Below are 26,394 nucleotides of genomic sequence, written 5' to 3' on the forward strand. Positions count from 1 at the left end.
TTAGCCAGGAGGGTTAGTGTCCTTCAAAGTGAGGGGCAGGCAGGAACACAGGAGAGAAGGAAACTTGCCATTCAGATTAAGTGCCTCACTGGAAGGCACAGCTCAGCAGATCACAGACTGCTCAGACAGCCCAGGAGATGATGGGACTCGCTCTCTGGGATGCCAGCTTCCCTGAAGGCCTTCCTTCTACTTATGGGGGCAAGCCTGATCACACACTGTGGGATGGTGTGGCCTCATGGAGTACATGTCCACCTTAAATTTCTGTGCTTCCTGGAGGAGCAGATCTGAAAGGAGAGGCAGGCTGGAGGGAGAGGCCACAGATGCCCAGGGCAGGTGCTCAAAGGGGCTAATGATAAAAACCTCTCTAGGCCTTTCAGAAGTCAGTGCTCAAGGTTTTTTTTTTTTTTTTAATATTTTCTTAGTTGTCAATGGACTTTATTTGTGGTGCTGAGAATCGAACCCATTGCCTCACACATGCTAGGCAAGTGCTCTACCATCGAGTCACAACCCCAGCCCTTTTCTTTTTATTGGTAGTGCTGGGATGGAACCTAGAGCCTCACGCAGGCCAGGTAAGTACTCTATCACTGAGCCACACCCCCAACCCTAGTGCTTGAGTTTCTAGTACTCAGGCATTTGGGTGCTGTCTGCCTGAGTTTAGGTCCCTAGTCAAACTGGAACGACCTGTACACTTGCCATGTACATGAACTGATGCCCAAGGGAGGGCAGGAGCTTGTTCTAGGTCACACAGCAGAACTGAGGCAAATCACAGTGGCTTCCAGGCTCTATATTGCCATCTGTGAAACTTCCTGTCCCAAGGCTCTCCCCACCCCATCAGCCAGGGACACAGCTCTTCTGAGGGCCTAAGTACCTCCAACTGTCCTGCCTAATCTGAGGCCTTAAATGACGGACGCCCTTGTTCTGGTACCTACTACCCCTTGGTCATCTCCTAGCCCTGGCTCCTCTGTTTTCTTGAGACTCCCCCACCTTATGTGAGCCTGTTTGTGACAGGGGCTGAACTCCTGTGCCCAGAACATAGCCTGGTACAGTAGTTTGCTGAATGGACAGAGTAACAGAGCTGGTTTCTGAAGGAATCTTGACACAAGGTATGGACCCACTTGTGAGAATGTGTGAATATTTCCATCTTCAGACACACAACCTCAGATTTTAGGCTTTCTCTGAAATAATATCTTCAGCTCATCTGTACATTATCTTATTTTGATCCTTTTGGACTTTAGGAAGTTGGCATTACCTTCTCACTCCTACCTTCAAAGATGAGGAAAATGAGGGCTAGAAAGGTGAAGGGCTGAGCCTCAGCCCCTCAGGGCAAATCTGAGATAGCTCAGGGCTTGCACACAGTCTCTTCCCCCCATTTCTTCCTGCCCCTCTCAGCAGCCAGCTGTGGCAAATGTTTGGTACAGTGTGGAAGGGGTGTGGACCCTACTCATGGGTTCATTTCTGCAATTCTTCAGGATAAAACACTTCAGGAAGATATTCCCAGATCAGAGTTCTCAGAAACAGACATGGCAGAAGGACTATGTGTGGTTTTTTTTGGCCACTGGGACCAAGGGAAAATAGTCCAGGAACAAGATGCTCTTTGGCATTCGTATGGTTCTTGGCAGATCAGGCAGGAACAAAGCAAACACAGGAAGAACCTAGGTGGAAACTCAATTGGTTGTGTCAAGTGGTGGGGTTTCAGGACAAACTTTAGCTCTCTTCCTTTTAATCTAAAATTTCTATTATTTGGTTATATTTTTGTCAGGAAAAACTTTACAATGAAAAAAACAAATGCAAAGGTTTCAGAGCTGCCAGATTTTGTCATAAAGCTACTTTAAGAGGGCTGGGCAGTAACTGGAACCAAAACCAAAAACTGTGGCTGGGTTCCCTCGGCAGGGACTAGTACAGCCTGGGATGTCATTACAACCTGGAGCACGACAGTTTGTCCCAGTGGGTGAGTCCAATTGCTGGAATTTTCTTTTCAATTTCTTGTTATTCTAAGAAGTCTTCAGCCATGGCTGGACAGTGTTGGTGGTGGAGTGGTGAGCATGCTTGCCTTCCAAGAAGCCTATCTACATGGTCTGTTCTCAGCTATGGTGACCTGCTGTGTGATATTCTTACTTGTATCTTAGAATAACTGAACTGATCCAGAGTAAGAGTTGGATAAACTCTTGGAAAAATCACCTCATTCCATTCCTTTTAAAGTTGGGGTTGCAGCAGCTTGGAGGGAGGATCACTCATTTAACAGCGTCAGGGCTGAAGCCAGATGACATCACATGGATTCTGTGTGGCTCTTGGACATGGGCTGGGTGGTGGGGTCAGAGAGGAAGTGCTGCAGGTCATATGCTAGGAGTCTGGCTTGACTGCATCAAGCTTGTTCCTAAGATGAAGGAGGCCAACGGTTAGCTGTGACACTGGGATGGGGCAATTAGCTGAACTTTGCCCCTGGTCACAGACTAAGCCTCCAGTGCTAACAGCCATCTCAAATGTGAGCAGCCTGTACTGCAGGGAAAGCAGAAGATGGAAATATTCTGTGTCCCAGATTTATGGCTGGACACCTCACACACATCCCTTCACACAGGCCTCTTGAGGGACCTGTGTGTTCCTGTACAGCAGGAGACTATCGAGGATCTCAGTTATGAAGGTGAGGACCCAGGACCCAGGAGGTGGGAGAAATGATGTGAGGAGTTTGTGGAGACCACCCTGTGCTGCATACTTGATATATCCTTCTTGGGACCAATAAAATGTCCTTAAACACACTCAGTTCATTACTTCTTAGGATGTAGCTATGGGAAAGTGGGGGAGAAGCATCCAGAACGACCACATCCAGGAAGCCAACGGTCACATCCTCCAGGCTCCCTCCTTAGCTCACCAGCATGCTGCTGCCCTCTTTCCAGCATGTCTCATAATATTGTCCTCACTGTATGTAGCCGTCTTCTTTCCCCACTGGGAAAGAACCTTGAAAGCAAAGACCATTACTTATTTCTTTCCATCTTTAGGATCCAGGATATCATACTTGGCACAAAAGTGGTCTCAGGGTCTGTGTCCCAAGATGTATTTACTTGCTCTCTGAATTTGTTAAGTGCTGTAAAGGAGGGCCCAAGAGTATCTTTGTAAGAAACATGGTATTTTTGGAAAAGCCTGTTGAACCAAACCTTTTTAAAAGGAAACTTGGAAAACTTAATTCCATTTTTTATTATTCAATATTTTATACATAATAAATACAAATTTTTTACAGCCACTGTAAAGAAAGCGCATCTGCACAGAGACTCTTTCTGAGCCCTGCCCTGTGCATGGTGATGCTGGGTTACATGTCCTGGAGGGAGGGATTATTTTTTTAAAAAGGAGGCATATTTTTACAACTTTGTTTTTAAAAATAAAATTAGCAGCTCTTTCAAGAAACATTTTAAGATCTAACAAAAGACTTCAACAACTTTCTGAAGTTGTGAAAAATCCAAATTCAAGGAAAATTTGGCTAGCTAAAGAAAGAGTAGAAGACTGGGTGGCAAGTTGAACTGCTCTATTTAATAAGCACTTTTTAGAATTGTAACATTTCAGCAAATTGTAAAATCTTTAAAAAACCACCCTTTTAATTGCTCTTTTAAACTTAAGAATAAGTTTGATAAACATAAAAAGACCTCAAATAGATCAACAGCTTACAAAATGCAAAAAACCAAAACCATAGAGAACAGTCAAGGGTATCGTTACTGAAGTGATCAAATGAATAACTGAAAACTTCTTCGGTTCTGACCCTACATTTTGTCAAAAATCCCACGGGGATGTTTGGTGAGCATTTCAAGTTTCTAAAGATTCTTAAGAGGGATGGGATTTTCAAAGCATAATACAACTTTTGGGTTAAATTCTAAAAAATCTGATTTCTTAGCAAAAACAGAAAAGCAACAGGCAAGCCTCCCTTAGTCCCTAGGTAACGCACTCCCTACCTTCCATGGGTGGAAAGTCAGAGCCCCACGCTATTCCCAGTGCTGCAGACTGCTGAACACCCCTCCCATCCCCAGCTCTCCTGGGACTCGCAGAAGGCTCCTCTTCCTCATCAGTCTGCACTTGTGTGGGATGTGCAGTCAGAGTCTTTTCTTGCTCAGGAAGCTAGTTTCCTCCACAGGCCCACAGGTTCTTCCTTCCTAGGAAGCATCAGGGAGGACCTGGAGTCTGCATTTTTCATGAGTGACAGCTTGTCTATACCAACAGCGACCAGGCTGTCTGGGTCAGTGCACTAGCCTGCGAACAAAATAGTGCTAGGGACCTCCCCGATAGAGAAGCTCAACAAGCAGGCATGTGTCCTTAATTTATCAGACACTCAGGTTCTAAAGATATTGGTCAGAAGAGTATATGCTGTAAAAACTGAGTTGAAAAATGTCCAAAGACAAAAAGAACATTAAACCGGCTCATTTCAGAACTGGAAGCTCCATCTCTGCTGTGGCCGTAGCCTCCTTTCTATTAGTCTATGTGATGGGCAAGATGTGGCTACTAGTTTAGCCCCCTCCAGGTTAGCCCCACTAATACTAAATGAATGGCATAAATATTAATACAAAGGACACTGTTATTATTTTAAATCTGTTAGTTGTGGAAGAGATGTGCGTTAATGCAACTGGCGCTAATGCAACGGGCAGTCCACTTTTTCCTGGTATGGTTTCACTCTTCATCTGGGGACGAACTTCAGGGAGGAGCCAGCCTCTCCTGAATCCCTCCTTCTGTTTCCTTTTGGAGCCAACAGAATCTGATTAATACTTAATCAGATGAGCAAAAGCCACTTGAAGAACGATGAGATCTTTGCCACATCCTTGTGGCCACAGTAATATACTGTACGAGCACACATGATCAGAATTCTGTGACTATTCCCTGGAATGAGGCCTGGACTGGAATCTCCTATAAAAATGGACCACTGTTAGGCATGAGGGCTGCTCTCCTCTGCTTCTAGGGCCCACTAGGACTTGTGCTATGGTAGGAGAGATGACATAGAAAATGACAACAAAAAAAGGCACAAAATATTCAAAACATGGGAGGAGTTCACCAGGCCACCCAGTCACAGAGAATCTGCCTTGGTTTTGCTCTGTTCAAGAGTCACCATCATGCAAAGGTGCCTAAACAACAGGATGGGCCAAACTCCAAGCCTGGCCTTGATTGTAGCGGTAACAAAGGGCAAGCCCATAGTCACACCAGTGTGATCTCCACATCCTCCATCTTCTCTGCTGGCCTTCGGTGGTTCTGTGTGGGTGGAGGGGGAGCCGCTCGGACCTGAGTAAGGAACAAAGTCTTGGTTTGTAAGTCAGCTTCCAGACTCAGGCTGGAGCATCTGCAAAGTCCAACCAGTCCTCTATCCAAGGACATGGGCACGTACTTTCAGTGTAAATTTCCCACCCCGAGAAGCAGGTACTGTTCTGGATGATATATCAAGCCTACAAATGACACTGCTGCCTGGGCTAAAAGCACAACAGTTACTGAAGCCCTAAAATCCTTTTCCAAAGCTAAAGCCTGGAAGTGAAGGCAAGAGCGCAATACTTAGGGAAATACGACATCTCAGCATGTCTTGGGAGTCAGTTCTAAGAGAGAAGGCTGGAGAGGCAGGGTGGGGCAAGAAATGAAGGGCCTTGTTGAGACATGTTATAAGAAATCTGGGCTTGGGCTGGAATTGTAGCTCAGCGTAGAGCGCTCGCCTAGCATGGGTGGGACCCGGGTTTGATCCTCAGCACCACATAAAAATGAAGGCATTGTGTTGTGTCCATCTACATCTTAAAAATAAATATTTAAAAAACCCCTATATTAAAAAAAAAATAAATCTGGGCTTTATTCTGTAGGCAGGGGAGTCTTTGGTGGATTGTAAGGCATATCAGATCCATGAAAAGATGCCTCAGATAACAGTTTGGAGAAGAGACTGGAAGTGGGCAACAGGACAAGTGAGCTGACAACATAGGAGACTTTCCAGTCATCAGAATGAAGGCTGATGTGAACTGAACTAGATACCAGGAATGGTGGAAGCAGAACAGTGAAGAGTTTTGAGACCTGTATCCAAGGTAAACCTGGCAAGACCTGGTGATGACTGGCAGGTAGGCCAGGAAGGTCTGAGGGATGCCACCAGAGCACTGGTAGGATAGAGGATCCATTCACCAAGACAGGCAAAATGGAAGAAGGAACATGTCTTGGAGGGAAGGTAATTCACTAATTTTTGCTGAGTTTTGGGTGTTGGTCTCAGACATATAAGTTGAGATTACCACAAGTCTGAAGCTCACTGAGAGACATGATTCTGGGATTTGGTTCTCACAGTCATGGGAATAGATAACTTGGGGAGAATATGTTGAATGACTTCAAGAGAAGCAGTCTAGGGACAGGACCATGAAAAGTATCAGCAGAGATGGAGAGAAGAGGAGAAACCTGCTAAGGTCAATGAAAAGGAAGAGCTGGAGGTATAGAGCCAGCCAGCAAAGTGTGGTGGACAAGAAAATTAGCCCCGATTTCTCCATTTCTACTCTTACCCACCAGCCCATGTTACTAATGCCTCTTGCTTGGACAACTGCTCTATCCTCCTAATGGCTCCTGTATCAGTTCTGCCATCTTTTATTGGTCTCCACTTGGTAGCCATAAATATGTGTTTAAAATACAAAACTAATCACAACACTGCCCTGCTTAATACCTCACAATGGCTTCCAATCACATTTAGAATCAAGACCCAAGTCCCTGCCAGGTGTGGTGGCCCAGCCTGTAATCCCAACTACCCAGGAGGTTGAGGCATGAGTATCACAAGTTTGAGGCCAGCCTGAGCAATTTAGTAAGACTCTGTCTGAAAAAATAAATAAATAAAAAGGGCTGGGGCTATAACTCAGTGGTATAGTACCCCTGGATTTATTCCCCAGTATATATATAAAAAAAACTTATTAAGACCCAAGTCATTAATAAGGAACTCAAAGCACATCTGCTTAATGAATCAACCTAGTGGTTCAAGGAATGGTGATAAAGGGTCAAGGAAAACAGAATTGCAAAGGGTCCACTGGATTACCAGTATGAAAGCCATGACCTTGAAGAGGAGTGGTAGTGGAACTAAGATGGCAATAAAGTGAAGGGTGAGCATAGGTAACTATTTGTCAGAATATATCCCTGAGAACAGGAATTCTTTGAGGTCATTTAGTGTATTTCAATGCTCCTCAAAGAGGCAAAAACAGGCCTGGAAAATAGATTCTTTTTTTTTTAAATATATTTTTTTTAAGCTTTACATGGACACAATATCTTTATTTTGTTTATTTATTTTTATGTGGTGCTGAGGATCGAACCCAGGGTCTCACACGTGCGAGGCGAGTGCTCTACCACTGAGCCACAACCAAAGCCCCGGAAAATAGATTCTTAATAAACACTTGCTAAAACAATTGTTTCAATATGTTACAATTATACTACTTCAATGTTCCTAGAGCTTGAAATACAATTGAAATACACCTGCACAGTGGTTATCTTGTGATCTTACCATGTCAGTGAGAAGTGTTCTAGTATAAACTAAATGATCCAAAATGAATAGACTTTAGAGCTGTCGAGGCTGTTTGAGGTGGGAAACTGTAGATACTTTTCTGGCACATAACCCACTCTTTTTAAAATTTATTTTTTTAAATCACTCTTTTTTTAAATTTATTTTTTAGTTATAGGTGGACACAATATTTTATTTTTATGTGGTGCTGAGGATTGAACCCAGTGACTCATGCATGCTAGGCGAGCGTTCTACCTCTGAGCCACAACCCCAGCCCCTCAATCACTCTTTTTACCTTCCCAAATTCATTTCATCCTTGTTTGGCAACACACAGGGGCTGATTTGGATTTGGAAGAACTATGCATTGTATAACCCTGCCAGCTAGGAGACTTACAGGCCGGAGTTTGCCATATGAGGTCTCAGGAGTATGCCTTGATGCCTGTGAGAATCCTGGTGACTCAGCATGGAGGCTGTTTTCTAAGGGAGAGAATTAAAAAGCTCAATTAATGTGGTGTTGTGCAATAAAATGCACTCAGACCCTGCCCAGGAGGACCCTTACCATTTGTTGAAGGAGACCGGGGGAAGAGCTGGGCACTCCTCTTATCCGGGCTGGGGTAAGGACTGCTGGGAGGCTGGTCATACAGCGGTAGCGGAGGCAGGGAGGTTTGCGGCTTGGGGGAAGGAGAGATCTGCATAGAAGAAGGCAAGGTTACCAGGTGCTATTGGCCTCAGGAAAGAGAGCTGGCTGCTTCTCTGCTGCTCAACACACATTCCTTTTCTCTGGGACTAAATTATGAGTGTTAAAGCTTGTCAGCCTTTTGCTTGTCAGCAAATGGACCTAAAATAACTACCCCAAACCGTTTCATGATGCATTTAACAGTTTCCTATCATAGATCTCATTATATTACAGATTTTAGTTTATCTTCAAACAGTTACCAAGTCAAACCATTCTCTAAGCTTTTCTTTTTTAATTGAAAATATGATAAATTAGTCAATTCAACAAGGCTAAGGAAGAACAAAAAAGGGGACAAATTGTACTGTTTTTACATATGAAGATACAATAATTGGCTGAGCTTCTTGTACGTGAGGCTAAGTTATTATCACGCAAACAAGATTGGCAAACACTTTCTTTATTCTTCTACCTGCCAGGCTGCTGTAACAGATCCCCAGAGAAAAACTGAACTGACTAAATTAGGACTTCCTGTAAATGCAAGTTTCCTACTGATGAGCAAAACCTTACAGCCCCTTTATTGTGGGACAGGGGCTCTGACAGGCCCTGGGCTATGCGGTAGGGCTCTGAGTGTGATGGAACGAAGAGCCACCTTAGAGTTGTACCACATAAACTAACCATGGACATAACACATTCTCTCTCTGATTTGTCTTTTCTCTCTCCACCAAACCAACCTTTGATATGCTATATACGATTTAGTATTTTGGTTAATGGATTCACAGAATGCAGAAGAATGAAGGCATAATAGGGTCATATCCCACAAGGGTCTGACCGTCAAGTCTCTGGTTTCTGAAATTCAGCTATATAGACATCTGGCAATTGAGGACTGGAACATGGAGGGTGAGGCAGAGAGACTACAACCCACTTTTGCCTGGTTCAAGAGACCCTGGGGAGTTATTTTCTTTAATCATGTTTTAAAGCAGCTGTTCTTTTCTTCTTTTCAGCAGTGCTGGGGATCAAACCTTGAACGTACTAGGTAAACATTCCACCATTGAGCCACACCTCTATCCCTTTAAACATTTTAAAATTCAGCTCTCCCCACTCTGCTACCTGAATCTCTTTCATCCATGGAGTATCACCATTTTCTGAGGCTGAAAGTTCTTCCACTAGCACCGATGGGAACACTCCAATCCGCCCATTGAATTCCCCTTCCCAGAAGCCATCGTCATCTTGGTTCTCTTTGTTCAAGATACGAATGATTGCTCCCTCAGGAAAAGATAGCTCATCATCTGTCTGGCCCTCATAATCATAAAGTGCTTTCACAAAACAGACTAGAAAGCAAGAGAGAGACAAATCTGGTTAAGAACAAAGACAGTCAAGGCTGCTTTTGCAACCACCCCTATGCTCACATGGCAACTCAGAGAGCACCACTCAAAGTTGTAATTATTTTACTCACTGTGATCAAAACAGGGAAACAAAAGACAGGAAGAAAGTGCTTTTTAACCTACTGAAGGCTTACTCCTAGGGTAATACAGTTTAGGTCAAATGTGACCAAATAAAGAGTGCCTTGTTTCAGTCTTTACCACTGGCATCTCCGTTGAGGCTGCCTGAAACGAGTTCTGCTTCCGTGGAATTGCTGGATGTGTGTGACCGACTGTCCAAAGCGGCCAAGGACTGCAGCATGCTCAGTAGGCTGTTCGAGGTGGGAAACTGTAGGTACTTTTCTGGCACATAACCCACTTGGCCAACTTTATTTCGAGCCTGGGTAAAAGACATGGTTATAAGACAGGTTTGCACACACAAAGGTTTGGACCGGACATAATAAGAACCAAAACAAACTCCTAAAAATGTCACAAGAGGGGCGATATGAGCAAAGGAATATACCTTTACCCAGTCTTCCATATCTCCATCTTCAATCACTTCTAACACCTCATGTTCCTCAATGGTCAACTCATCTGGTTGAGAAGCCTGCAATGGAGGATGGTCATGGACAAAATTAAAAAGGTTAGATAAAGAGCAGATGTGAGCTGGTCAGAACAAAAACTGGAGATCAAAATATTGAAATGATTTTGAGAAACATAAAAATTTTAATGCTGTAAAACTATCATAATGAGGTGAAGTTTTACTCTAAAAAAATGAAACAAAATAAAACTGCAACTAAAACTGGATCCTCAGGAGGCAATCAGGTCAATGATCAGCACTGTGCTGGAAGTGAAGGATGTGGGTTCCAAGCTTCAGCTCAGGTACCTAGTGGTAAGTTACTCAGCCTCCATTTCTTCAAAATGATAGTCCTGCCATTCTCTCGAGGATGGGGGAGTTAATGTAGGATGAATAAGCACAGAACCATGACGACTTGGGAAGCACAGGCAGAGGAGAAGGCACTGAAACGGAAGTGCTACCAAAGGCTACCATGGAGGTGCATGGAAAATGTAAAGGGCTATGTACATGGATTGGATGGAGGTTAAGCAATGCCGAGGGTTGATCTGGAATTGCTGTAAAATAGTGGCCCAAAGAGGAAAATTGTGGGAAAGGCCATGATTGAGATCAGGCAAAATTTGGATTATGCTCCAATATTAGTATGGAGACTGGGTTGATCCTTGGAGGTTCTACACAATCTGTGATGGCTTTATTGTCCCTGATAGTACCAGTCACCAGATTTTCCCTTAGGACCACAAAACCTGAGAGGAGACTCTCAGAGGCTCCACAGAGGGGTTGGAGAGTCTGTTTGGCTTTGCTTCCTAAAGAGCCTTGTATGTCATATTTTTTTTTTTAAGAGAGAGTGAGAGAGGAGAGTGAAAGAGGGGAGAGAGAGAGAGAGAGAGAGAGAGAGAGAGAGAGAGAGAGAGAGAGATAGAGAATTTTTAATATTTATTTTTTAGTTCTCGGCAGACACAACATCTTTGTTGGTATGTGGTGCTGAGGATCGAACCCGGGCCGCACGCATGCCAGGCGAGCGCACTACCACTGAGCCACATCCCCAGCCCTGTATGTCGTATTAACAGGTGGGCTTGTGAGTATCTTCTGGCTCTCTAGTAAAAGCCTTAAAAGCTTCCCCCAAGTCCCAAGATCAGTTAAAATTGTCAACTGAGACCATATAGTTTTTCAAATCTCACAATTTCAAAGTGTAAAATATCTCCAAGTTACACAAGCGAAAATTGGGCAAGAAAGTTAGTTAGTCAGTTTCTAAGATTCACTTCACATTTCGCAAGCTTTAAACATTTCATCAAAACCCAGATTCTGATGCTACCATAGCTCCTTAAGACAAAAACAGTCTTGAAAATGGATGATAAATCAGAGAATACTATAAGACTAGATTTTCTCCCCTCAGCATTAGGGTTTGAACCCAAAACCTCACACATGTAGGCAAATACTCTACTACTGAGCTATATCCCCAGCCACTCCAGGACCAGATTTTAAGTAAATTACCTCTTATGTCAATATATGAAACCCACTTATTTACTTTTTTTAAGTGTAAAAGAGGATTTATTTAATTGAAAAGAAAAGAGACAGAACTCCTGCAGGATGAGAGGGGACCAGATAGAAATTGTCTCTTTTTAAAAATTTGTTCTTTATAGTTATACACGGCAGTAGAGTCAATTTTGGCCTCAATTATTCTTTTTTGAGGAAAATAATTTAGTTCTTTATTATTTATTGGGATGTGGACGTGCAGCATTCTTTGTAAAAAAGAAAAATCAGGCTTAATGCAATTCAAAATTGGAATTAAATGAGTTACGTTTATATGATAAAGATTCTCTATTAAAAAAAGAAGATGTTTTATAACATTTAGTCTGAAGAGTGATAGGTAAGTTATTACTGTTTTGAAATAAAAAAAGCCAAATAGCTTGGAGGATATTTTTTATATGATATTTTTTATATAATTCAGCATATACAAAAACAGCATCCTACAAAAAAGACAGCATACAAGAGGGCCATGTGACACTGCCAAGATCATTAGTCAACAGGAGGTAAATATGGACAATTTCAGGATTTAAGCATTGGATAAATTGTTGAATGAGATAATTAGTGTTGGTCCACATTTACTCTTGATAGCTTTTTCAATGGAATTTCTTTGCTACTCTGAAACCACACTGTGTCCTGAATATACCAGTAAAAGGTACTTCTGTAGTAAAGCCGTTTTCCTAAATTACATGCCAAGACTTAAAAAGTCTCAACACAACCAGACTAGTCTCTACCCTGTGTGAGAGCAAAGAGGATATGTTGCTGTCCTTGTGCAATAGCCATTGAGGCCCAGTGCAGCAGGAGTCTTCTAGCAGAAGCAGACACTAGCATGACCGTGCCGATGCCACACACCAATGACAACTGTTGCACAAGGTTGTCCTCTACATGGCAATCAAGACCTAGAGTCTGGTCCCCTGAGCCTCGGGGTACCCTGAACCAGCACACTCTTCCCTATGGTCTAGGTGCACCATGTCTCTCTTGCTTCTATGCTTATACCCGGCTGCTCCTTTTGTCTGGCCTGCTCTGTTCCAGTTTTCCTGTCTGATGAATGGATTAGATTATTATAGGTATAAAAGTCTAGTTTCAGTCTTGTTTCTATGGGCAAGAGACCATCTGAGTCTCAGTTTTCTTTCTTTCTTTTTTTTCTACCAGAACATAAGTGCCATAAAGACAGATTTTTGTCTATTTTGATCAGTGCTACATCACGGAGCCTAGAAAGAGCAAAGTATTTGTATACAGAGATGCTCAAGTAATTGTTTGTTGAATAAATGGTGTTTTCTGATAATATCTTCTTTGTAGGGTTATTGAAGAGATTGAAATGAACAAAGAAGCAGTAGCTTCTCATGACTTGTGGCCCAGCTCTCTTTCTCAGACCACTGGCAATGAGCCAGTTGCTTCTTCCTTTCATTAAGACTCCATGAGTCCATCTCACACTGACTACCATGGTGCTCTAGCTTGCTGCTAGTCCTTATGAGTTCCCTATTAGAATGACTTAAGGCGGGGACTGTATTTCTCATTTATTCTAACTATGGGCAGCAAGTGGTCAGTCAATGGCTATTAAATATATGCAAGGTCTCACAATGTCTCCTTAAGTCCTAATATGTTTCAGTCTGTTACAGAACTCCATAGCAAACTGTGAGCTATTATAAAGTAGAAGATAATGAAAGAACACTTTTGTGTTGTTGCAGTACTGGGGATCAAACCTAGGGCCTCACACATTGCTAGGTAGGCGCTCTACCACTGAACTATATCCCAAACCCTGAAAGAATATTTTGTATCTAAAACATTTTCTATATTGTGGCTCATTTCCTTAGTGTGGATATTAATAAGGTTAAAAGTTAGGAATACTTTTAAAGCTTTTGAATCTGAATATTAAATATAGCTTTTCTGTGTTCTCACCAGGTTCATTTAGTCCTTTTTTATTGGTGTAGGCCACAGAAATCATGATTAGGCTCAAAGTCAGTCTCTTTCTCTTTTTTCCATTCATTGCAATGGAGTTTTGCTATGAGGATGGTCTTGAACACCTCGGTTTCAAGCCATCTTCCTCCTGCTTCAGCCATTCCAAGTAGTTGGGACTATGGGCCTAGGCCACTATGCCCAGCTGATCTCTCTCTATTCTAATTTATCCTCCTGAGTGTCTACACAAAGACCAGAGTTATCTCCTTAAAGTCCGGAATAAAAACCAATACCCTGAGCCTAGTATACAAGGCCCTTTATTATCTGACAGCAAATGCCTTCAGATCTTCTGTTATTCCCCACCTCTCAGTGCTCCTACACATCCAAAAGTAAACTGTTCTCAACACCCTATCCTCTCATATCTGCTGTTCCCTTTGCTTAGAAGGATCCTTCCTTTCCCTATCCTCTCTCTACCTAGAAAAGTCTAGATTATGATTTAATTTAAATGCCATCTTGTCTGTAAAATTTATTTAACTACTCTGTAGTCTGTCTATTCCTGGAAGGCAGGGATAGTGTCATATTAATTCTTACATCACAAAAGTTATCATATATTGTGCACTCAGTTTTAGCTCAGTGATTAACTGACTAAATAGATTTTTTTTTTTTTGTATTGAGGATTGAACCCAGGGGTGTTTACTGAGCCACATCCCCAGCCCCTTTTTATATTTTGTTTAGAGATAGGGTCTCACTGAGTTGCTTAGGGCCTCGCTAATTACTGAGGATGGCTTTGAACTCACGATCCTCCTGCCTCAGTCTACTGAATTGCTAGGATTACAGGCATGCACCACTGCACTCAGCCCTAAATAGATTCTGATAGTCTGGTTTCACAGAGACGTATCTGGGATAGATCAATGGAGGTACTGTGATAGATCAATGGATGAATGTGAGTTGTTTTTTTTTTTAATATTTATTTTTTAATTGTAGTTGGACACAATACCTTTATTTTATTTATTTATTTTTATGTGGTGCTGAGGATTGAACCCAGGCCTCGCACGTGCTAGGTGAGCGTTCTGCCACTGAGCCACAACCCCATCCTGAATGTTAGCTGTTTAAAACAATTTAGACACTTAGAACTCTCTCCATGTAAGGACCTTAATTAGTTTTGAAACTTTCAAGTAAATATAACAAGGAGAGGTGATATTAGAAAACATTCTGAACCCTAGTTTTAAAATATCCCCAAATTTCTTAGAAGATGATTTCAAATTTTCAAAACATTATCAAAACAATGTATACTAGGAAAAAACCCTAACTTTTTAAAGAAAACAGTAAGTATTATGAATTTAAATATAATGAAATGAAGTTAAACTCAAAAAAACCCAGGAATAGCTGATATTGAAAAGTATATAATGCCAGCTTTTGGCAACACAGGACTGGGGAGTGGAGTGAGACTGCCCAGTGTATGACAGTTAAATAGTCTCTCAGAACAGTCCCTCTGTTGTTATCCCTTAGCATTAACCTTTCCCCTTGCTTTCTCTATTAGTATAGGGGCCAGAGAAGGATTCATTTGCTCATGCCTTCCTTACATCATTCATTTATTAATTTCACAAGACCCACTGTGTGCCAGGCATTGTCCCAGGAGCTCATGACACAGAAAAGGTACAGACACAAAGTTTATACTTTCATAAGCCTTTAATGGGGAACCAGGCAAAGAAATATGAAGACAAGTAAGACTTAATCTGGCTGGCACTAAGAGCTATACAATCATGTACCACATAATGACATTTTGGTCAACACTGGATCACACATATATGGTGGTCCCATAAAATTAAAATGGAGATGAAAAATTAAAAAATAGCATTGTAGCCATCATGATATCATAATATAACATATATTTGTATGTCTGTGGCATCACTAGTGTAAACAAATCCACCATATTATGTATAGTATATAATATTTGATAATGATAATAAACAACTAGGTATTAGTTTATATTTAATATACTTTTTAATCATTATTTTGGTGTGTAATCCTCTACTTACTAAAAGAAAAAGTTTACTGTAAAACAATTTATGCTGGCCAACAGTAGCCTTGTACATGTCATGTTTATTGCATCTCTGGATTGCATGAGTTTATCTTGTGCTTGATTTAATCTCATGTTGTTTTGTTTGTCATGGTCTGATGAACAGAAATAATATATCTCTACCACACAGGCTAGGTGTCTATTAGGCTATACCATCTAGATTTGTATAAGCTCATTCTACAATGTTTGAATGACGATAAAATCACCAAATGCTGCATTTCTCAGAACATATTTCCGTAGTTGAGTGACAGATGATGAACATCAGTATGATGAACAAAACAGTGTTATGGGATAGAGTAGTAAAGAGCTATGTGTTTAGGTGGCTAAGGTGACCTTTGGAGGTTATTTGAGTTGAACTACAATGAAGATAAGGGCAGTCAACAGAGATATTGGGAGACACAGTTCTAATCAGAGGGAACAACAAGTGCAAAGATGTGTACTCAGGAAGGAACCTGGTATTTTTGAAGCCAGAAAGGCAGCCAGAGTGGGCCAATGTACTGAGTATGTGAAGTGGAGGAATGGCCTGACATAAAGCTGGGGAGAATGCCTGGAGTTCGATCAGGCTAGACATTACAGATCCCAGTGAAGAGTTTGGGCTGGGAAGGATTTTTTAGGAAAAGGAATGGAATTAACATTTAAAGCTTAAAAAGTTTTTTTTTTTTTTTTTTTTTTTTTAGAAAAGGGAATGGAATTAACTCCTTTATGTGTCAAAGATAATTCTAGCTGGAAAATGGATTGTTGGGAAGCTAGTGTCAAAGAAGCCTAATTATGAGGGCTCATCCCCATCTTATAACAATGAAAGCAACGGCCTAGACAAAGATGAGAGCAGTAAATATGGTGAAAAGTAGATAGATTCAGGATATGTTTTGGAAGTGGGCACAACAGGACTGGCTGACAGACTGGATGTGGGAGTGAGGGAAAGAAAGGAACTGGAAAATTGAAACACCATTTACTTTGTGTTGAATATAAAGTAATTGGAAAAGCAGGAAAGGATGAGAGAGAGTAAGAACTATTATACCAAACCAAGTTTGGAAATTCTGGCATCTGTTAATCCAGATTTCCTGCTCAATATGGACAAGAGGGAATTATATTAGGATGAGTAAAGGCAAAGTATTAAAAACTGCTTTGTGAAATTTTCTTTTGATATGAATTTTGAGGTTCATTCTAATGGAGGGTTTATGCCAAGCAGGCAATAGAGAGTAAGGGTAAGAGCTGTATTTACTGAATATACTGTATTTACTGAACTAGGTACTATGCCAAGTGCTTTGCTATAAGGTAATCTCTCATTTAATCTTCACATTTATTTTACAATATTATCCCCATCATGTAGATAAGGAAACTGAGGCTCATAGAAATTAAGAGGCTGACTAGTGTAAGCTCATGTAGTTCATAAGCAGTGAGACAGGATTTAACTCAAGCAATCTAATATCAGAGTTTAAACTCTTCATCATTATGTTTCATTGCTTTAGATATTAACTGAATACTAACATTATGCTAGGCGTCCTGTGAGAAGCTGGGTAGACACAGTCACATGTATCTTTAGGTTTGTCACAATTTAATATCAGCAATATCTTAATACAAACCTTGTAGGAATAAACAACTTTGCAGGTGAGTGGATAATTTCTTAAGGTACCAGAAGGACTGGAACTACTGTCATCAAAAACATCCATATTGTCTTCAAACTCTTCTCCTTCTTCTCTTTCATTATCTGCATTTAGCTAGAAAAAAATTAAAAACCATTAGCTAGTTTGCTTGCTTCAAAAAAATGTCTGGAAACAGGAAAAGCACCTAAAATTGAACTGTTTCAAAATGTTAATTTACTTATTTGATTATACAGGACTGTCTGTTCATGCATGCATGTTACAAGAGGATAGAGATCATTTTTACAATCAAAAGTAAAATATGTTTCAAACAGAGAAGAAATATTTATTAGTATCTTTCACTTTTTATTGTTAAATACTGACTGACAACAGGCAACAAAAGAATAAAATAGCTTTGCATGGTGGTGCATGCCTGTAATCCCAGTGGTTTGGGAGGCTGAGGAAGGAGGATCCTGAATTCAAAGCCAGCCTCAGCAACTTACTGAGGTTCTAGCGAGACTCTGTCTCAAAATAAAAAAATAAAAAAGGAAGGGGATGTGGCTCAGTGGATAAGCACCCCTGGGTTCAAGTACTGGTACCAAAAAAAATTTTTAAAAAGTTAAAATAAAATAAATTGGACCATCGAAATTAAAAATTGTTATGCATCAATGGACAATAAAATGACAGGATCCCACAGAATGAGAGAAAGTATTTGCAAATTATATATCTGATGTGGGATTAATATCCAGAATACATAAAGAACGCTTAAAACTCAACAATAAAAAACAACCCAATTAAAAAATAGGCAGCCAGGTGCAGGGTGCACACCTGAAATCCCAGTGGCTTGGGAGGCTGAGGCAGAAGGATTGTGGGTTCAAAGCCAGCCTCATCAATAGCAAGGGTGGTAAGCAACTCAGTGAGACCCTGTGTCTAAATAAAATACAAGGCTGGGGATGTGGCTCAGTGGTCAAGTGGCCCTAAGTTAAATCCCCAGGATCCTCCCAACCCTGCAACAACAACAACACAAAAAGGGCAAAGAACCTGAATGGATATTTCTCTAAAGAAGATATATAAATGGACAAGAAGCACATGAAAAGATCCCAACATCTTTAATCATTGGGAAAGTGCAAATCAAAAAACCATGATATACCATTTTATACTCATTAGGATGGCTATTTTCATTAAGTGTTGATGAGGATGTGGAAAACTGGACCATTGTGTACACTGTTAATGTTACTGTATATAGTACAGCTGGTGTGGAAAAACAGTAGTATGGTGTTTTCTTAATAAATTAAACAGAGTTACATATAATCCAACAATTCCATTTCTGGGTAGAAACCCCAAAGAATTAAAAGCATGGACTAGAATAGAAAATTGTAAACCAATGTTCACAGTAGTAGTATTTACAACAGCCAAAAGGTGGAAGCAACCCAAGTGTCCAGTAACAGATGAAAAGACAAATAAAATTGGTACATACATACAATGGAATATTACTCAGTCTTAAAAAGGAAGGAAATTCCGACAATGTTACCACAAGAATGAACTTAGAGGACAGTATGCTAAGTGAAATAAGCCAGTCACAAAAAAATAAACCCCATAATTCCACTTATATGAGATATCTAAAGGAGTCAAAATCATAGAGACAAAAAGTAGAAAGGTGATTGTCAGGAACTGCGGTGAGTAATGGGAAGTCATTTCTGCAAGATGAGATGGGTAATGAGGACAGTGCCACAACACTGTGAAGTTTACTTAATGTCATAGAACTATATGCTAAATAATAAACAGGTATAACTAAATGATAAACAGGTATATTGACACAAAAGGAAAAGTCCCCTGTGCAGTGTTACACAGGAAAATATATATTTTTCTAATCTGAGTTTCAAGGTATATTACCCACCATAGCTAAAAGGCATATTAATTAAAGTAGTATTGGATGTTCAAAATGTATTTATCTACAGCACCATTTGTGCTATATTAAATATAAATAATATTTACACAAGCATAGTTGTCTGTCAAGGGAGTGCAGGACAAAGAAAACTGAGGGATGGACTGGGGTTGGGGCTCAGTGGCAATACAAGGCACTGGGTCAATCCTCAACACCACATAAAATAAATAAATAAAATAAAGGTAATGTGTCCACCTACAACTGAAGAACGGAGGAGGAGAGAGGGAAGAGGAGAGGGGGAGGAGGAAGATCACTAATACTTTTAAACTGACTCCTCTTAAAAAATTCTAAGAATTCCTAAATTTTAAGAATACCTAAAAAATTCTAGAGACCCGCAGGGAATTCTAGAAGAATAAACTACATTTTTCCTGCCACATTTACTGCCACCACTTCAAACGTCCTGACATAGTTTCATTTATAATTATTACTGAAAATTCTCCACAGGTCAGTGAGGTAATCTTGTGCCTGATCTTATAGTTATTCATTTGTAATCCCTCAGGCCAGTGGCAAAATAAGTTTAGATCTTGACTTCTCAAATCTCAGACTTCATATTCTACTGTTTTTTCCAACAGGGAATGGTGTTATACAAAAAATAAGGATGATGTTCTAGAAATTTCCATAACACTAACTTAAAAAAAATATTTCAACTACTATAAGACATTCCCTTCACACTCTAAGAAAGGTTATAAACATTTAAAAATGTGGATATTACAAAAAATTAAAAAATGCTCATACATTTATAAAAATGAAGGTAGAACAAATTTCTAAAAAATATATATAAAATGTTAATATTGTACTGTGCTATGGCACTTGGAATCAATTCAAAACATTTTAACTTGGCAACAATGGTTGACACTAAACATTCCTTTCCTGCTCTATTTTGAGTTCATTTTTTGGTTCTTATGGAAGGGAATGAAAGGCTGCAGTGATAGCAACACATGCTTCTGCACTGCTCCAGCACCTTCCAAAATCATATCATCTCAGAATAATTTCTTCCTTTTCCCCTCTTCTACCCTCACAAAAATATTTAGAAAAATTTTTTTCTAAATATTTTTGTAGTTGTAGATGGACACAATACCTTTATTTTATTTGTTTATTGTATGTGGTGCCAGGGATCAAACCCAGTGCCTCACACATGCTAGGCAAGTATTCTACCACTGAGCCACAGCCCTGGCTCCAACCCCTCACCTTCCCACCCCCGCCCCGTGGTGGAGGAGATGGAAGTCAGGGTCTCCTACATGCTACCTCTGAGCTACACACCAGCCCCTTCCTCTACCCTCTTGACTCAGCATTTCTAAAATTACATTCTTCTTCTATTATCTAAAGAACTGCACTCAATTCTTTTTCTTCCGGTCACTTGACAGAACTTCAATCAAAATGATTTTTTTCTAGCTGTACTAGTATTTTTCCTTCCTTAGATGTTGTAAAATGCTTACTGTTATTGCCAGAACACATAAGAAGAATCTTTTTGAGTTGGTTTTAGTAGTGGTCTTCTTGTACTCAGCAAAATAACCTCAGATGAGCACCATGGGCTTTGCGGTACTCTCTAGGAAGCAGTGGGCTCTGAGTCTGTTGGACTTGAGTGTGAGAGCTGACCATGTCACCTCCTGTGTGACCTTGGGCAAACTACTTAACTTCTCCATCTCAATTATCTCATATTTCTAATGAAGTTAATGACTGATTCACAGGGTACCATAAGGATTAAATGAGGTAATACATTTAAAACCCTTAATGCATGCTTGCTGCACAGGAGGCACTTAATAAACCATTAGCTTTTATTGTTTCTATGAGATTGAGAGAATCTAGATAAAGAATCTGATAATACCCAATACAGGGGAAGGCAGCTGCTTATAGAAAATCAACAACAGAACCTCTGAACTCCATGTGGACAGAGAAGTGATCACAGTGAACATTATTCCAAATATGACACAAAAAGTTATGAAATATATGAAAAAGTATCAGGAAAATGGATTCCTGCTTCCAAGCAAGATGGAATATCAGGGACTAAACTAACTAAAAACTGTTCAAAATATATGGAAGAGGGCTGGGGTTGTAGCTCAGTGGTAAAGCGCTTCCTTAGCATGTGTGAGGCACTGGATTCAATCCTTAGCACCACATATAAATAAATAAATAAATAAATAAATAAATAAAGGTATTGTGTCCATTTACAACTAAAAATATTTAATAAATATGTATTTATAAATATATATGTGTGTGTATATGTGTGTGTGTGTGTGTGTATGTATATATATAGTTTTTAAGACACTGAACATTAAGTAATGACCTACTGCCAGAAAAAGTTCCTAGGCTGAGACATAGGAGAGGGAATCCAGGCAGAGAGGATGATGGTCTCCCAGAACTGATGAAGTAGAACTAGGAATTCAGGAAGGCCAAAGTGGCTGGAGTTGAGACTGCAGAGTGATGAAGAGGAGGGTGGGAGAGAGAGAGATAGACAGATATCATGGGAAATCTGCAGAGGACACTTTCAAGTATTCAGCTGAGTACTGATCAGTACATGTTATGTGAAGAAAGTATGTGTGGCTAAGAATAGAACCACCCAAATGGATTAGAGAAAATGATCCACAGACGTTGCACAGATTTGATAATAATTCCTGTTCTCTCCTAATAGAATAGAAAACCTCAGAAGGCTCAGGGCATTAGGTGGAGTTCTCAGAAAACCAGTAAGGATACAAAATAACCAACTTGACTTAACTGACATTTATAGAACATAACACCTAACAGCAGCAAGTACATGAGAAACATTTACCAAGATATACCATATACTGGGTCACAAAACAATTTAGTAGGATTCAAGTATGTCAAGTATTAAAGTACAACAGAAACAAATTAGAAATCACTAACAGCTGTGTGTGATGACGCAAGTAGACTGTAATCCCAAATACTTGGGAAGCTGAGGAAGAAGGATCACAAATTTGAGGCCAGCCTGTAAAACTTAGTGGTCCCTGTTTATTAAAAAAAAAAAAAAAAAAAAAAAGGCTAGGTAGAGCATTTGCCTAGCATGCACAAGGTCCTAGGTTCAATACATAGTAAAACACACACACACACACACACACACACACACACACGCGCGCGCGCGCGCGCGCAAGGGGAAAAAAAAGAGATCAGTAACAAAAAATATCTGGAGCCGGGCATGGTGGCACACCACACCTGTAATTCCAGTGATTCCAGCAGCTGAGGCAGGAGGATCAAGTCCAAGGTTAGCCCAGGCAACTTAGTAAGACTACGTCTTAGGGGCTGGGGAAGTGGCTCAAGTGGTAGCGTGCTCGCCTGGCATGCGTGTGGCCCGGGTTCGATCCTCAGCACCACATACAAACAAGATGTAGTGCCCGCCGAAAATTAAAAAATTAATATTAAAAAAAAATTCTCTCTCTGTCTCTCACTCTCTCTTAAAAAAAAAAAAGACTATGTCTTAATATATAAAATAAAAAGAGCTGGGGATATAGCTCAATGGTAGTGTGCCCCTGTGTTCAATCTCCAGTACTGACAAAAAATTATGTAAAAATGATTTAGAAAACCCAGAACAACTTTGAGAACATCTTTAAGAAGGTGGGGGAGCCAGGTGTGATGGCACACGCCTGTAAATGCAGCATTCAGGAGGCCGAGGCAGAAAGATCGTGAATTCAAAGTCGGCCTCAGCAACTTAGTGAGACCCTGTCTCAAAATAAAAAATAAAAAGGGCTGGGATATGGCTCAGTGGTTAAGCACCTCTGGGTTCAATCCTTGGTACAAAAAAAAGTTGGAGGACTTATCCTCCCTGACTTCAACATTTTATAATTTTTTGGGGGATGGTGTTTATTTCTACTCAACAAAAGCCAACCTGTTACTTGGAACACCTTAAGACTCCTAAACAGTTTCCCTCTTCAAATCCTATCTTCACAGATAGTATAGGTTGATTCCAATCACAGTCATGCATTGCTTAGAGATGGGGGACTACATTCTGAGAATGCATTGTTAGATTGTTAGGGGTTTTTATCATGGTGTGAACATCACAGAGAATGCTTACACAAATTAAGAGGCCTATGTTACTACATGACAATTTTTTTTCCTTTCTATATTAGATGACATAATTCTTAGGGGACCATCATCAGATGGGCACCCATTGTTACATCTTGGGAGCAAGTTTTTACCCCTCACACATCAGATCACACACTAATCTCTAAGGTATATAAAGAACTCAAAAAGCTAAACACCAAACAAACAAACAAACAAACAAACAAAAAACCCAATCAATAAATGGACCAAGGACATGAACAGACACTTCTCAGAAGAGGATATTCAATCAATCAACAAATATATGAAAAAATATTCATCATCTCTAGAATTAGAGAAATGCAAATCAAAACTACTCTAAGATACCATCTGACTCCAGTCAGAATGGCAGATATTAAGAAGACAAACAACAATAAGTGTTGGTGAGGATGTGGGGAAAAAGGCACACCCATACATTGCTGGTGGGACTGCAAATTGGGGCAGTCAATATGGAAAGCACTATGAGATTCCTTGGAAATCTGGGAATGGAACCACCATTTGACCCAGCTATCCCTCTCCTCAGACTATACCCAAAGGACTTACAAACAGTATACTACAGGGACATAGCCACATCAATTTTATAGCAGCACAATTCACAATAGCTAAACTGTGGAGCCAACCTAAATGCCCTTCAGTGGATGAATGGATTAAAAAATGTGATATATACACAATGGAATATTACTCAGCACTAAAAGAGAATAAAATCATGGCATTTGCAGGTAAATGGATGCAGTTGGAGAAGATAATGTTAAGAGAAGTTAACCAATTTTCCCCCAAATTTTATAACTTTATAGGACTTAAGACAGTGGAGTACTGGCATCAAACTAGACAAATAGATCCACCAATGAAACCAAACAAATGTTGAGAAATAAACACTAGTGGATTACTGGTTGACTAATGAGAGATGGGAAAGACAGATTACAAAGGAAATGAGGAAACCTCTGGGGGGTAATAGATATGTTCATCATTATAATGGTGATGGTTTCATGATGTATACATGTGTCTGTATGTATTAGACTGTGCACATTTAGGTATGTGCAGATTATTGTATGTCAATTTTATCACAGTAAAGCTGTTAAAAATATTAATAAAACTTGGGAATTTTAATGTCATCTTTCATATAGTACTTGATGCTATAAAACCATTAACTACATTGGAAATGGGACATTCAATGATTATTCAACAAATGCTTCAGAAATGAAAAAATAATAAAAGAATGCACAGCTATTAAAACATCATAGAAGTTAGAGGAAGAAAGGGAACTCAGAGATGGTGAAAGAATTGATAAAGAGCAGGACTTCAGAGGGAGATATATTTTGGTTCAAATGTCACCTCTCTTCATTTATATGCTGTGTGCCTTCAGGAGGTATTTAATTCTCCCAAGTGTGTCTCCTCAATTGTAAATACACTCAGGATTTTTGTGCTCATTAATTAATTGTGCACATATATATAATGTATGATTGTATTTAGCAGAATACCTGGGTCATAATACACTCTATCAATGTGAACTCCCTCCATTGAGTAGTAATGCACCTGTCAGAACTAGAGTAAATGGCTTATTCTGAGGTTCAGATAAACATTTTTAACATGTACTATGTATAAGAAACTGTGTCAGGCACTTTATTTTTTTCTTGTAAGAAAATAAGTTAATTCCTTTATTTCATAGAAATCATAATTGATGAGATAGTTTTAAGAACTTTGAATTAATAACTTAATTTCCTAAAAAAGTCATCATAAACAAAATAAAGTTGATAATATTCCACTATGTAGAGATAAATATCATTACTTTTTTTTTAAACTATGTTGCCTCTGCTGCTTTCAAATTTGCCTTTTCTGTCTCAGGAGTAACTGGGATTATAGGAGTTTGCCACTGCATTCAGCTCATTATCTTTTCTGATGGCTTTTCTTCTAGTAATAACATATATGTACATACATTTTTTATAATTTATTTATCCTCACATTTTTGTGGTAAGAGCATATAACATCTACTTTTATTATATTTTTCATAAATAACATACCGTAATTAACTATAGCTACTTTGCTGTACAATAGATCTCCTCATTTATTCTTTTCTAACTATGATCATATTTTCTTTAACCATATACCTCCACCCAATCATCCCAACCTCTAGGAACCACCATTCAACTCTACTTCTGAGATAATTTTTTTAAGATTTCACATATAAGAGAGAACGTGCGATATTTATCTTTTTTGTGCCTGGATTATTTTACTTGACACAATGTCCTTTAGATTTATCCATGCTGTAATGAATGACAGGACTGCATTCTTTTTCTGGCTCAACAACATTCATATATATATATATATGCCATATTTTAAATTAATTATTTGGTACTGGGGCACTTAACCACTGAACCATATTCCCAGACCTTTTTATTTTTAAATTTACAACAGGGTCTTGCTAAGTTACTCACTAAGTAACTGAGGCTGGCTTTGAACTTGTAATCCTTTTGCCTCAGCCTCCCAAGCTGCTGGAATTACAGATATGCACAATTGAGCCCAACTAAATGCCACAATTTAAAACCCAGAAATCTGATGATGAATGTTTAGGTTGATTCCATATCTTAGCCATTGTGAATAGCACTGTGATAAACACGGGAAAGTAGATAACCTCCTTCAACATACTGATTTCATTTCTTTTGAATATGTACCCATTAATGGGATTGCTAGATTGGCACTTCTTATTATGGCTATGCAGAAAGTCAAGAAACATAGTATACATCCCCTCAGAGTGAGATTCTGTACATCTTTTCGCCTACCTTTTGGCTGTAGCTGTCATTAAGTGAGACTGGTTCTCTTGATCTGTGGACACTAACTTAATAGACATATTCAATTTAGTAATTCTCAGTACCTAGTGAAGGGTCTCATAAGAAGGACTGGCTCAAGGCATACTTACTGAAGTAAGCTGTTCCTACTGAGGATTTGTTAGTTTCACTAAAAGAGTAGGCTCTTTTGAATATGGAGTTTAGTTAAATAAAAATCACGATTGCTCATTTGGAAATACTGTAAATGCAAAAGCAACTGAAGATTTTTGTAGGCACATTCTACAAACTGTTTCCAACAGTTTGCATTCATAAAAATCTGCTGTTTCTTTTCATTGGGATTAGCTTAAACGAAAAACAGATTTTCATATTCAAAAACAAAGACCTCTATACTCTAAGAACTATTAGGCAATACCTGGGCTGATGGAACTAAACTGCATCTCAATGGTTAAAAATGTTTAATCTACTAATAAAT

General features: G+C 39.6%; 2 protein-coding genes across 12 annotated transcripts in view; one reads left to right on the forward strand and one right to left on the reverse strand.

The window, feature by feature from the left end:
• Window positions 1-16,183, forward strand: part of Atg16l2 (autophagy related 16 like 2) — a 32,079-nt gene extending 15,896 nt beyond the window's left edge. For 5 of the 7 annotated variants that reach the window (XM_078046654.1, XM_078046652.1, XM_078046649.1 and 2 more), the window contains one exon: window positions 9,134-16,183. In XM_078046654.1, coding sequence (XP_077902780.1) covers window positions 9,134-9,278 — 145 coding nt within the window. In that variant the 3' untranslated portion in view covers window positions 9,279-16,183. Of the gene's footprint in view, window positions 1-422; window positions 570-1,008; window positions 2,754-9,133 lie in introns of those variants that run through there. The other 2 variants (XR_013437788.1, XM_078046650.1) reach the window with 2 other exon arrangements.
• The window catches only part of Fchsd2 (FCH and double SH3 domains 2), a 274,587-nt gene continuing 251,367 nt past the window's right edge, over window positions 3,175-26,394 (reverse strand). For all 5 annotated transcript variants that reach the window (XM_078046647.1, XM_005323168.4, XM_021725065.3 and 2 more), the window contains 7 exons: window positions 17,148-17,282; window positions 10,014-10,097; window positions 9,713-9,890; window positions 9,240-9,460; window positions 8,019-8,148; window positions 7,854-7,936; window positions 3,175-5,247 (listed from right to left, as the gene is read on the reverse strand). In XM_078046647.1, coding sequence (XP_077902773.1) covers window positions 5,164-5,247; window positions 7,854-7,936; window positions 8,019-8,148; window positions 9,240-9,460; window positions 9,713-9,890; window positions 10,014-10,097; window positions 17,148-17,282 — 915 coding nt within the window. In that variant the 3' untranslated portion in view covers window positions 3,175-5,163. The remainder of the gene's footprint in view (window positions 5,248-7,853; window positions 7,937-8,018; window positions 8,149-9,239; window positions 9,461-9,712; window positions 9,891-10,013; window positions 10,098-17,147; window positions 17,283-26,394) is intronic.

This window comes from Ictidomys tridecemlineatus, chromosome 4 (genome assembly GCF_052094955.1).
Source record: "Ictidomys tridecemlineatus isolate mIctTri1 chromosome 4, mIctTri1.hap1, whole genome shotgun sequence".
Classification (NCBI taxonomy): domain Eukaryota; kingdom Metazoa; phylum Chordata; class Mammalia; order Rodentia; family Sciuridae; genus Ictidomys; species Ictidomys tridecemlineatus.